This window comes from Eumetopias jubatus, unplaced genomic scaffold (genome assembly GCF_037043125.1).
Source record: "Eumetopias jubatus isolate StellerSeaLion01/CBP00866 unplaced genomic scaffold, mEumJub1_p1.0 scaffold_4, whole genome shotgun sequence".
Lineage (NCBI taxonomy): Eukaryota > Metazoa > Chordata > Mammalia > Carnivora > Otariidae > Eumetopias > Eumetopias jubatus.
The window spans coordinates 88,267,635-88,281,605 of NW_028274810.1; the positions used below are offsets into that span (position 1 = coordinate 88,267,635).

A 13,971-nucleotide genomic window follows, 5' to 3' on the forward strand; every position below is an offset into this window, starting at 1 on the left:
ACCAAGTAAAACCTATAGGTGCCGTAAATATTGTGAGCATGGCAGAAATGGAAATAAATCATTTCTGCTCAGAGGCAATGCTACCCAAACATGAATCAAAAACATTTTTTTCTACAGAGACAGAAAACAAACATGCTAAACTTACTAAACAGAACTATGGCTCTACTACTTATTTTTTCCACTTAATAATTTCCAGATAATTTGATGGCAGCTATAGCCAACATATTTAATTTAGTTAGAACCCCTCACTGCTGAGAGCAGTTCCTCGGAGGAGTTTTCTCTTTGTCCCTTGTAACGTCCAGAAATTCTTGAACCTCCTGCACAGCCTTAGAAAATAGTATTGGGTGCCTGGGTGGCTCAATCGGTTAAGCGTCCCGACTCTTGATTTTGGCTCAGGTCATGATCTCAGGGTCGTGAGATGGAGCCCCATGTGGGGCTTTGCACTCAGTGGGGAGCCTGCTTGAGATTCTCACTCTCCCTCTGCCCTCCCAACACCCCCCTCTTTCTCTCTATAATAATAAAATACTCAAAAATAATTAAAAAAATAAATTTTTAAAGAAGAGAAGAGTATTGACAGATACTCAAATTTCAAAACTTCCCAGGAAATACCAAGGAAAGGGGCTTAGGGTGGAAAGTATTCTATTTTTTAGAAATCAGACTGATAACAACCTACTCAGGAACAACAAATAAGGGGACACTGGATGTTGGTGCCTGGCCTGGTCTGATGTAACATTTAGCCTTTCTAATTTCAAAAGCCTCTCTCAGCTGCACGGCAATTCAACTTTGAACTACACTGCACTGCACATACTGAGGCTCAGCTTTTTCTGCCCCCCTCTCTTTCTAACATCTTCCCTGCACAAAGCTAATATTCATTCAACAAGTATTTATTATCTACTCTGTGTACCATGGCAAATAAGAGAAAAGGAGGTCCCTAACCTCACTGAGCTTACATTCTATTATGGATTTAACAAGCCTGTGTAAAAATTCACACTATATAGAAATGGGCAATGTAGGAAATAAATATCCTCTACAATCAACTACAATTGACCATCTGGTAGATACTATTTCAAATAATTTTCTGTGTACCGAGAACTACATCCACCCTTATTTTGTAATGGCCCCATAATATATAATCTGTTTTACTACTTCCGCCCCTTTAACAATCAATCTCGGAGTCCTTCCATTATCCTCATTTAAGATGGGTTTCCATCTTTCAAGAGAATCCTTTGTAACCTTTCCTTTTCACACCACTGTGATTCCCCACTCAGGACTCTTCAGGCCTTTGGGGAGGGCTGCAATGGTCCATAAAAATGCCATCTCCTCTGGGGCACCTGTCCCAGGGACTGCTCATAGGCTCTACCTCCTGAATTGACTGCTCTGTCTTGTTTCTTCCCCATAGTCAGGTCTCAGCTTTGGCATGTATTCTCGCTTTGTGCCTACGATCTTGGACTCCATGCACAGACTCTTTAAAAAAAAAGAACAAACAAAAAACTGTCTTCTGTTGTTTTTCCCCGAAGAGCAAGACCACACTACAGAGGCTTATGTAAGTCAGAGGTTATACAACAATCTCAAATGATAGTATTTGGAAGACAAGATTAAATTCAGAAATACAAAATACTGTGAACTGCTCGTCAAACCAAATTTGGGCAATCTGTGCGACCAGCAAGTCCAGTCAAAGGGGAAAGCTAGCTGTTTTTAGCTTTGGCTACTTTCATTCCCCCCCCCCTTTTTTTAAAGATTTTATTTATTTATTTGAGAGAGAGAATGAGATAGAGAGAGAGAACATGAGAGGGGGGAGGGTCAGAGGGAGAAGCAGACTCCCCGCTGAGCAGGGAGCCTGATGCGGGACTCGATCCCAGGGCTCCAGGATCATGACCTGAGCCGAAGGCAGTCGCCTAACCAACTGAGCCACCCAGGCACCCCTCATCCCCCCTTTTTAAGAGAAATCTAAAATCATAAAAACAAATACAGGTTTATTTGGGCTAAAAGTGGAATGAAGAGCAACGACATTCTGCTTGCCCACCAGCTTAAACCAGAAAGAAAGGAGTCACAAACACACGACAGCCTGCTAAAACACAATACTAATTGATGTACTCACTGATGGACTAGAACATTATATAGCCCATTTAATAAAATATGTTATTATCAATCTATATGTTCCAAAACGATTTCTCTAAGATCCAGATCTGGTCGTGTAAGTTAATCCCTGGGCATGAATGTTCAATACTCCTCAGTATAAGTGAATGAATTAGAATTTCTTAAAGTGCTTCTCTATCCCTCCCGTCTCCTCCCTTCCCTCTGAGGCAGGGCCACCACTTGCTTAGAGATTATCTGAAAAATCCTGATACACATTTTCTCCTCTATCTCCCCCCTCCCCCAACCCCCGATTTCAAGTCTCCAAATAAGCAGAATTATACGAACAAACTAAAGTATAAGTGACTATATTTTGGTGTGCTTAAAATAACCAAATAAATTTAGAGGAATGAAAGAGTATTCAATATAGTATAGCTTTTCCCAGATTTCCATGTTTCCCTGAAGAGAAGGCTCTCCCTGGCTCCCTTGCTTCAAACTTTCTCCAGAACTTACTCTCATGGCAATGCCCAAACCCCAGGGTCCCAGGCCTCCCAAGCTGTCACTAGTGGCCTCTCCTCAGGATAAGTTGATGGTTACATCCCTGGTCTCAAGTCTTCCAGTTCAGGGCCCTTAGGTTTGCAGGTGACAAGTTAAGCCTACTCCAGAATTACCCCTCCCGGGCAAATTCCATGCTCGGTGGTTCTGGGCTGTCTGAACCAGAGTAACTTCCAAGCTAGCTCTAATCAGAATTGAAGTCTCAGAGACTCTGTAAGCTTTCAAGGGTATGAGTGGATAGCCCCTTTATGTTCAGAGATTAAGTACACCCTTGTGTCTTTGGGCAAGAACAAGAATTTTAAGAACACCTTAGAACAGCATCTCTCTATAAAAAAGGAAATGGATGAATTCTCAATAATTCATGAACTAATAATACATGAATTCTGAAGTTCTAGGCATTTCTTCTATAGATTTTAGCCATGAGAGCTTAAAATCTAGGTCTGGTGCCAATCCTTGAGCCAGCTTTAGTTGTATGTACATTTGAAACAAACAAAAATATAAAGTAGAAAAATAAAGCAGGTTGATAAACCTCTTTAAAGCAGTGTGGTTAGAACAAAAAAGGCAGAAGTCAAGAAGAAACTTCGGTCTGGTCCTGGCATTGCTACTGTAGCTTGGTCACCTGGACTAGCCATTTAATCTTCCAGGGCTCCTTTACTTCACTGATAAAAAGAAAAGGTTGGGGAGGCTGGTCTAGATGCCTCTGAGACCTCTTCCATCTTCAAAAAAATAATCACGATTCTAAATCCTACTCAGTTTTGTTAAATGCATCTCTGTTCAGCAAACTGTGGATACTTTTCCTTTGTGAATCTTCATACCAGATACTATGCAACTACATTAAAGTCAAAGGTGATCTCTTATTAAGAACAAGAGCTAAAAATAAAAAAGATGAATCTTCTGTCTTGGGTATACAAAAAAGAGACTAGAAATGAATCAAGAAGAGACTTTTGTTTCAACATTTCTACAGAATATGGATCACTTTACATCTTGTAGTCAGTTTTAAATTCTCTTCCTTGACCAGGAAACTGAAACAACAATCAGCAAGAAGAACTCCTCCAGTTTTGGGCTGTATCTGAAAGGGAGCTTCATGCCAAGTGCACACAGAACTATCACCTCTTCTGCTTGCAGGCCCTGAAATTGCGGGAAAGCACCTCAGGTGTCACCCTGACCTGCCCCATCTTCCAGTGACGGCTGAAGGAGCTCACGGTCCGTGCCACGGAATATTCCACATCAAGAGAAAAGAGGGTGAAGCTAAGTTGGCAAAATGATTTCGATATAATTTTTTAAAGATTTTATTTATTTCTTTGAGAGAAGAGAGAGAGCGTGAGCAGGGAGGGGCCGAGGGGGAGGGAGAAAGAATCTGAAGCAGACTCCAAAATGAGTGCAGAGTCTGACTCTGGCTTGATCCCATGACCGCTGTGAATCACAACCTGAGCCAAAACCAAGAGTGAGGAGCTTAACCAACTGCGCCACGCAGGCGCCCCTCAATATAATTTAAGTGAAAAAACCTAGATACAAAAACTATACAAATGCTATGGCCACAGCGATATAAGTTCAGTTGATGAAAAGAACATACAACAAAATTTTAATAGTGATTCGTGTCACGTGGTGGGACTATTCCCCCTTTTCCCTGCCTAAATTTTCTGTAATTTTTTTGATATTTAAAATGTTTTAAAATTGACCACTGAAGAAAAAAATGTAAGCAAATCTCATTCTAATTTACATTATTCCCAGCACTTAGTAAAATAACTGATCTTCCTCATTGCTTTTTCTGTTTTTATCTAGAATTTTTCTCAGGTCAGAATTTAAAATATTTCGGCTACCCACATTACACATCTGTTTCTAAATATCTTGGGTAAAGAGCTTAAAAATCAAGCTGGCAGAAATCAGGTCATTTTGTAAGATGTATTTTTCAAACAAAAAGAGGACTTTGGACTGGCTTTCGCAAGTTCCCAAACTCCTCCTGGGCAGGATCTGACAGGCAACACTTATTCCCGGTTCCCACTTTCCCCCACCTTCCTTAACCTTAGCAGGCTATCAGCATCCTTTTCTGTGCAGGGCTAGACGGTTAATATCTTCACCTTTACAGGCCATACGGCCTCTGTCGCGGCTACTCCACTGCAACTGTAGAACAAAAGCAGCCACAGATGCGGGGTGCCTGGGTGGCTCAGTGGGGTAAGGTTCCCAACTCTTGGTTTCGGCTCGGGTCATGTCGTCAGGGTCGTGAGATCCAGTCCCACTTCGTGCTCAGAGCTCAGTGGGGGGTCAGCTTGACATTCTCTCTCTCCTTCTCCCACTGCGCGCCTCCCTACCTTGCCCCATACACATGCTCCCTCCCAAATAAATAAATCTTAAAAAAAAAAAAAAGCAGCCACAGACGCTACATAAATGAATGAGCGTAGCTGTGTTCCAGTAAAACTATTTTTTACAAAAACAGGCAGTGGGCCAGATTTGGCCTGTGTGCAGTCATTTGCCAACCTGTGGTCTACAGCACACTGGAGAGCATCCACGGTGCTCAGAGGGATGGAGAAAAGACCTGAAGTACTACTTGCTCCTTCTAAGGAATGGCTGTCAAACCTTTTCACAGCCACACCAATCTACCAGAATTCTCTTTGAAAGTGGTACTGATGAATTTTTCCGCCAAAAGTCACAGAATTGGTTCCTCAAATACAGCACTTCTCAACCACGATACCTACGGAATGATACCTATAGAATGTTTTGCAATTAATTTACTATTAATAATACAGTACTGGTTTTTCAAATGATTTTTTTAAAAACATTTATAAAACAGGAAGCAGTCGATCAGTCTTCTCCCAACAGCCAGCCTGGCCCGTACACAATCCTGGGCGTGTCTGCGGTAGCAAAGGGCTCGTGTACACACCCTTAGCCTGTGTATGTTTGCATCAGAAGGAGCCTTATGGGGCGCTGGCTCCAGCCCCTCTCCATCTTAAGATAACCACCCCGTTCTCTAGCTGACAACTCAAACATGTCAGGTTTGGATCAGTTATGGTCTTACTAATATCCATCAAAGCATACATGAAGTCAAACAAGAGGAAACAGGAGATAGCCAAGAAGGGCAAGAGGAAATGTGATAAGGCCTCCTACAAGCTGAGTAATTTGCTCACATACTCTTCTTTTTATAAATTTCCATTGTCGTTCATCTTAGAAAAACTGGAAAATGCATGAAAGTAAAAAGAAAAATTAAGCCCCAATACTATCATGAGGCAATAACTATTGTTATCATTTTAGTTCCTTTCGCTCCAAATTATTTTTCTGTGTCTATTAGGGGGGGAAAAAGATGTTTTTGATAAAACTGCTTTTTACTTTCTTCATTATTATGTCATGAGCTCTTCCCTATATTGTTTAATATGGCTCAAAATGTTATTTTTGCAATGTCTATATTAAAAGTCCATCAAATGGATGGACCATATTTTATTTAAATTTCTCCTCTGTTGTCAGGTATATCATCTCCCTATTTTTTAGAATACATTAGAAGTTGAAAATAATCCTGTGGAAACTTATAACACTATTTAAATATAATATTTTCTATTAATGTGTTTGACAGCAGATATTCCCTAGAACAGAGTAATATCTGGGGCCCTCCAGATCCAGGCACATCAGAGTGCGTTAGTGACCACAGGAAGAGGCATACAACCCAGGATGAGACGTGGGGGCACTGGACCCATGCACAGGAAAACGGGCCATCTGAGTCCTTGCACTTCTTTACCAAAGGCAGGTTAGGTGGTAGAGTCAATCAACGTTGGAACCGTGGCCCACGTGAGATACTGTCACAAGCCTGAGCCTCGTCTGCTCTCTCTGCAAAACCCAACAGAGGAAAGCTGCTTTGCCTTGACTGCTGTTATTAAAACTGTGTAGGAGAAAGGAGGTTAAAAAGCTTGTGGCCCATGTTTTGTTTATAGCATATAGTAAATTTGTGGGACATTTCCTTTGAAATAGAAGGTCAACTAATTGGTCTTTCTCCCATGGGTGCCTGGAGGAGGGCTCTCTGCTGAGTATTTTCTCTTGCAAGGCATCATGGGCAGAATGTCACAACGAACAGAGGTGGATGTCAGCCTGGCAACATCAACAGCATGGAACACTTCTACAAGTGGCTGGGGGCTTGGAAACCTCTACAGCCTTTAGCGGTAGGTAGAACCCAAATATATTTCCCTTAATCTAGCTGCCAGTCAGAAAATTCAGACAAATGAATAATCTAGTTCATATAATTTATAATGCTGGAAACCTTCCCTCCTAGAATACATTGTCTGCTCTTAATTAAGCCAAAGGAAGAGGGATATAAGATAACTTAGCGGAGGGAGGGAGTTGTAAGTGTCCTCTCAAGTTACACATAAGAAAAGCTCCAGTTCAGATCCCAGTTTCCATATTGAAAGATATGAAGTAAAAGGAACACATGTGTATTTTAGAAAATATAAAAAACACAGCAAAATTAAGGCTGAACCCGTCAAGGTAATGCAACAATGTTATTCTTTTACTTAAAGATGGGAAAAGGACATTTCTGATTAAAATTTAAATCTCACATTGTAGGGCGCCTGGGTGGTTCAGTCGGTTAAGCGACTGCCTTCGGCTCGGGTCATGATCCTGGAGTCCCGGGATCAAGTCCCGCATCGGGCTCCCTGCTTGGCGGGGAGTCCGCTTCTCCCTCTGACCCTCCCCCATCTCATGCGCTCTCTCTCTGTCTCTCATTCTCTCTCTCAAATAAATAAATAAATAAATAACTTAAAAAAAATAAAAAAATAAATCTCACATTGTATTTACCTATGGGATTTTTAGAAATCACTTTTCAAACCTAATTTTTCCAGAATTATCTGGGACATAATTCACATTTTAAGTGGAATAACAAAAGCAAGCACAAGGTGGTAAGGACAACTTTCTCCACACCAGCCCCACCCCATCTTCTGTACCTTTCTGACAAAAGAGCTGCGCACGAACAGGACATGGACTCTTCGCTTTGTGTCTGAGCCACAAGAACTTTGGATATGCGAACAGAAAAGGACCAGCACTACAGGTGTGTCTCTCAACACCACCGGAGGAATCAAGTTACATGTGAATTGGTCAAATGTGCACAGAAATCACGGTCACCTCTTACTCCAGACACTGGAAAGAGCTGGAGTCAATGCTTTAGGACAATGGCACCAGGGGGTCAACAAAGCCATGCGAGATAAACACTAAAATGTCAAATCCCACAGAGTTAATAGTCGCAGTATCTGATCACAACCAAGGCCTATAGGCCTGTGGGGAAGTGTCTGTTTTTCAAGGCCCAAGTCAGCTTTACTGGAGAGCGGTGGGGAGGACACAGCACGCACTTACCTTACCAGTGCATCTGGTTTGCTTAGCTGGTTATTAGGAATACAGTTTTCCATTAAGTCCTTGTGTGTACTTGGGGTCTTGCTCGGGCATTTTTGCTTCTTCTCATTTTTACTAGATGAGGAAGGAATGCTCCCATTTGTGGCGCTATGACTGCGAGGTGAGGAGTTCACAACCCCACTGGCATTTTTGTAATTTTTTGAGGAAGCAGTGCATGAGTCCTCTTTCAAGAGATTTTCTGTACTTCCCACAAGATCATTATTTAATCTTTTACTATTGATATGGTTTTCCATGTACTCAATTTCTTGTATTTTTGAGTCCACAGGTTGTAGGATATTGTTGTTGTTTATTCCAAGGTTGTGTTTTTTGGCATCCCTGTCTTTTTCTTTTCCTTTGTCTCGGTATTCTATCTCTGGCAACGTTGTGGAGAGCTTTTTGTTGGCTGGGATGCCTCCGTTGTGGTGTATGAGGATCGAGGAGTCCATGTCAGGCAATCCTTTGGCTGCTACGATACCAAAAACAAACCAACAAACAAAAAAACCCACACCGGAATATTTAGTTGTATAAAAACACAGCACAGATTGATTCAACAAACTGCATTATCGACGCTTAGAAACTCACTAGATCAATTTGCAAACTCATTGAGAAGCAATAACCACACCACATTATGCTAACTTCAAGAAGCAAATCCAGATAAATTTGAGAAGCTGCCCATTTAGGGCGCCTGGGTGGCTCAGTTGGTTAAGCGACTGCCTTCGGCTCGGGTCAGGATCCTGGAGTCCTGGGATCGAGTCCGACATCGGGCTCCCTGCTCAGTGGGGAGTCTGCTTCTCCCTCTGACCCTCCTCCCCCTCGTGCTGTCTCTCATTCTCTGTCTCTCAAATAAATAAATAAAATCTTTAAAAAAAAAAAAAAAGAAGCTGCCCATGTAGAAAATCACCATCATTTATAAACAAGCCATATAGTTTGGGCCTTGAAAAGAAGATGAGGCTTTTATAATTAAATCATTCTTCTCAGTCAAATCAAACTTGTCTATCACTGGGATGAAGAAAGAGCACATAGGCAGGTCAGACTCTTAAGTGGCCATATTTTAAGAGATGTTAACCAACCTGTTAATAACTTTACTGAAAAAACAGCAATTAAATGAAACAAAAGAAGAGGCGTGATGTTAGGATATAGGGCATTATCCTTTTCTTGACTCTAGCATTAAGGTAATAAGAAGTCTGTGTCCTTTACTAGACCACTCGAAAAGAATTTTCTGTATGAGGTCTACACAGTCCAGTTTGTCCAAGTCGACTGGAAGAGATTTTTGCACCATACCAGAGAATAAGATTTTGGTATATATCAACTAAAAACATGACTCCAAACTTCCAACCTTCAAATCAAAGAAAACTGATACTGCTGTCAATTCATCTACTGAATTGGATATATGCTCATTAGAGAGATCCTGTTAGAAAAAGTTCACTTGAAGATCCACATTGCATTATATGAGCCATTTAAAATGGGACCTACCTACCTTTGCTTTATTCAGAAGAATTTTAACTTATAAAACAATTGTTTCTGTCTATGTCTCGATCTCGCTTATACTTTGGTTCTTGGCTTGCCTCAACTACAACCTCACAGAGTTATATATACATTGCTACTGAGAATAAATATTTTAAAATGTTTATAACAGATAAAATATTGAAATATAAAACAAGCTTTAAAAATAAAATATATAAAAATAATAAAATAAAATAAACATAGTAAAAGCACATGGTCTTCAGATACTAGGCAGAAAACCCCCACACCCTATATTTCATGACCAAACAAAGTAATGGCCCTGAAAGGGAACACCAGAAAACAGGAAAATCCTTGGTCATCTTCCAAAGTCCTACCAACGTTGCCAGGGGAAAAAAAAATTCTACCGATAAACAAAATAATGACTAATCTACCGAGCCAACACAACTTCAGGGTAAAGACCTACCTTCCTCGGCCTCTTTTTCTTGCTTCTGTAGCATCTGTTGCTCTGGGGGGAGAGCTTGTTGAAGAAGCTGCATGTAAAATTCGTTCTCTTTTTGCACTTCCTTCTGCTTCCTTAACCGCATTTTGTAGCTTACATAACTTTTGAAGCCAAAGCCCAAAGTCACCACAGGGTACCCAATGCTAGAAAGAAGAAAATCTAGCCAGTTACTGCCAGTAAAAAACAAACAACACATGCATCAAGCACATGAGGACATCTAGGACTGAAATTAAGAAATAAATTCTAGATGATGATGGTATTAGAGCACTTAGTAAATACATAAATATATGTGTTTATGTCTGCTGTGGAAATGAGAGGCAGCCGGCACACAGAACACACCCCCAGGGAGCAGCAGGACTGCTAGACCATTAGAGGCTGCCCACCAGACTCTGTCATTCTTCAAACCAACTCAAGAACTTAACCCAGTGATTGCTGGATATAGTGGCTAATGTCTTTGATTAACACCGAAGTCCCTTGTGCATTATTAGAACTTGGGCATCTGTATGCTTTTAAGAACTAACAGGGTGGAGATTTTATGAGTGGGTATAAGTAAACACTGTAAGTGTTAGAAAATCAAAACGGACACATATTCATTTTTAATACCACAGCCAGGGTCAAATTCAGGTGACTACTTTATTCTTGCTGCCTGAGGGGTAACGTCAACCAGCTGTTCCTGAAAAATCAGTTCATAAATACTCTGTCATACATAAATTCAAGAATCATTTAAATGATTATTGATATTATCAGTGCCAATATTTGTTTTATACTACCAAGTTAAACCAGCTGCACTTATAACTCTAACCTCTGGGATAAAAAGTCGAAAGATTTTCATTCAACTCATCAGTCTGTCTAATATCATTTCAAAGCCTCTGCAAACACTGTCAAAACTCATATTAAGCTTCATTAACATTCAAACTTATAAATTATAATTAGTCTAAATGTGATCTCACTACAAATTTAAAGTGACAAGTTTTATTGACCAAGTTTATTTAATTCATTTGCTTGTGAAAAGACTTCACTGGAAAATATATCTTTTTAGTTGATACCTGTTTATTTTTATTTTGCTAAATATTAGCAAAAATTAAGTCAGTTCATTTAAGCTTCATGAAACAGCCATACATTTCATCAGGGCATTTTAGAATCATTATCTGATTATAATAAAAATAGATAACATTTATCAGACACCTTTGTGCTTGAAATTAAGTTAAATACTTTACATATATCCCCACATTTCCTCTTTCCCATGACCCCACAAGACAGGTCCCTAATACACAGGTGAGACAGCTCAGGCTTAGAGAGGGTGACAGGCCCAAGGCAACAATGCTATTGGGGGAAAGAGCTGGGGTTCAAACACTCATCTGCCTGAACAGAGGGCTCATGCTCTTTACCACTATGTTATGTTGTCTTCTAGGTTCATGTAAAATCTCTAAAAAAAAATTTATAATTGAACTTACCATTCTACATTGAACTGAATTATAAATTAAGAAAACACATAATACTCACCAGTGAGCAGCAAATGGACGACAAAGGTCTACATGAAAATTTTTGAGATCTTTAAATCTAATTGCTGCTTCAATGTAAACAAAGAGTATCCAGAGGGACACTGTGGGCAAACACACTCCCCTTTCTGTGGGAAAGCAGCAGAGAGACAAGCATCAGTGATACATTAAACTAACATAACAGATGGGTTGTTTGGGAGACTAGTTCAACTACAGTAACTTTCTTATTTTTTTTTTTTGAGTATAGTTGACACACAATGTTACATTAGACATAGTGATTCAACCTCCCTATATGTTATGTTGTGCTCACCACCACAAGTGTAGTTACCATCTGTCACCACACAACCCTATTACAATATCACTGACTATATTCCTTATGCTGTGCCTTTTACTCCCGTGACTTACTCATTCCATAACTGGAATCCTGAACCTCCCACTCCCCTTCACCCATGTTGCCCCTCCCCCCATGCTCCTTCCCTCTGGCAACCATCACTTTGTTCTCTCAACTACAGTAACTTTCATTAAGACTTCAAACTAATGAAAAAGCAATATGATTCAGGGGCACGTGGGTAGCTCAGTCAGTTAAGTGTCCGACTCTTGATTTTGGCTCAGGTAACGATCTCAGGGCCGTGAGATCAAACCCCATGTCGGGCTCTGCGCTCAGCAGAGTGTCTGGTTGAGATTCTCTCTCCCTCTCCCTCTACCCTCCTCCCTACATTCTAGCTCATGTTCTCTCTCTCTCAAAATAAATAAATATACCTTTAAAAATAAAAAGGAATATGATCCAAACTGAAAGCTTTTATGTGACAAAAGATGCGATGGAATCATAGACAAAAATAAAAGACAACCATTCTGGCAAAAAATATTTACAATATGTAAAAGAAAGGAGTCACAGTCCTACCATACAAAGAGCGGCTACAAATCAATAAAAAGACAACTGAAGAAAAGAATTTGCAAATTATAAAAGAAAAATACAGATGGCTAAAAAACATATGAAAAGATGCTCAACTTCACCACTGATTAGGGAGATACAAATGTTTCAAAAATGAGATTCCATTTTTTTTAACCTATCAGATAAGCAAAATTTAAAAGACAGGTAATATAGGGAGGGTAAGGCAAAGGGGTCATTCTCATACTTGGCCAAAATATAAATTGGGGCAACATTTTTAGAAGACAGTTTGTCAGTATAATTAAATTTAAAATATTATACATTTGACCCAGAAATTCCAATTCCAGGAATTGACCCTATAGAAATATAAAAAAAAGGCCCTGGAATGAATATATAAGAATATTCACTATATTATTATTTGCAATAGCAAAAAAATGTAGAATTATTTTAAATGTGTATCAACAGAGAACTGTTTATGATAATCTGTATAATAAAATATGATGCAGCATTTCAAAAGAATGATCTGTACTAACGTGTAAAAAAAATAAATTCTGAAGAATGAGTTATTGCACAAAGAAATGTTTCTGACATTTTTAAGTTTTGTTCTACAGTTTTTTTTAAAGATTTTATTTATTCATTTGAGAGAGAGAGAGACAGAGAGACAGAGAGAGTACAAGCAGGGGGAAAGGCAGAGGGAGAGGGAGAAGCAGACTCCCCGCTGACCTGGGAGACAGACAGAGAGACAAGGGGCTCAATCCCAGGACCTGGAGAACATGACCTGAGCCAAAGGCAGACGCTTAACCATCTGAGCCACCCAGGCACCCCTGTTCTACAAATTTTTTCTCTTAACTACAAGCTTATATTTCTTTTATAATTAAAAACAGTTTTTGGGAGTGCCCAGGTGGTTCGGTCGGTTAAGCATCTGCCTTTGGCTCAGGTCATGATCCCAGGGTCCTGGGATCGAGCCCTACATTGGGCTCCCTGCTCAGTGGGGAGCCTGCTTCTCTTTCTGCCTGCCGCTCCCCCTGCTTGTGCGCGCGCGCTCTCTGACAAATAAATAAAATCTTTAAAAAAAAAATAAATAAAATATAAAAACAATTTTCAAGGGAGTAAAAAGCAACTTGCAATAGAATAAATAAGATACAAATAATGAGGTAATTTTCATTGATTTTTAGAATCAAAATCTGCAGGCTAGGTCTATCTATGTCAGGACATGATTAATAATGGGATTTTTTTTTTTTTTTAATGAAGATGGACTACATAGGCATGAGGTCCAATAACTCTGGAAAGAGCTCCTTTGAGACTATTTAAGGCAAGCAAGTTATAGACGAGAGAATAGTCAGGAGAGGGAAATCAGTGATCTGAAGGACTAAATAGCTTTTTACTAAGGATCTTTGGGATGAAACAAAAGAAAAATCATAGCATCTTGGAACTACAAAGATCATTTAGTCCAACCTCCTTATCATACTGAAGAGTAAAGTAAGGCCAGAGTTTATACAAATTGGGCCCAAGTTCACAGAGATAATCCTGGGTCTGCTCCTAAGGAGAACTTAAATCCCCTTAGACCTAGTCCGTGCAGTAAGAAAACGCTAAAAGCTCTGTGAAGGCAGCAAATGGCCTCAACCATTCTT

General features: G+C 39.9%; 1 protein-coding gene across 1 annotated transcript in view; it reads right to left on the reverse strand.

Moving 5' to 3' along the window:
* MACO1 (macoilin 1) overlaps positions 1-13,971 on the reverse strand; it is a 57,979-nt gene that overhangs the window by 25,147 nt on the left and 18,861 nt on the right. Inside the window, exons 4-6 of the mRNA XM_028113895.2 lie at positions 11,456-11,579; positions 9,917-10,095; positions 7,954-8,455 (exon numbers count right to left, since the gene is read on the reverse strand). Coding sequence (XP_027969696.1) covers positions 7,954-8,455; positions 9,917-10,095; positions 11,456-11,579 — 805 coding nt within the window. The remainder of the gene's footprint in view (positions 1-7,953; positions 8,456-9,916; positions 10,096-11,455; positions 11,580-13,971) is intronic.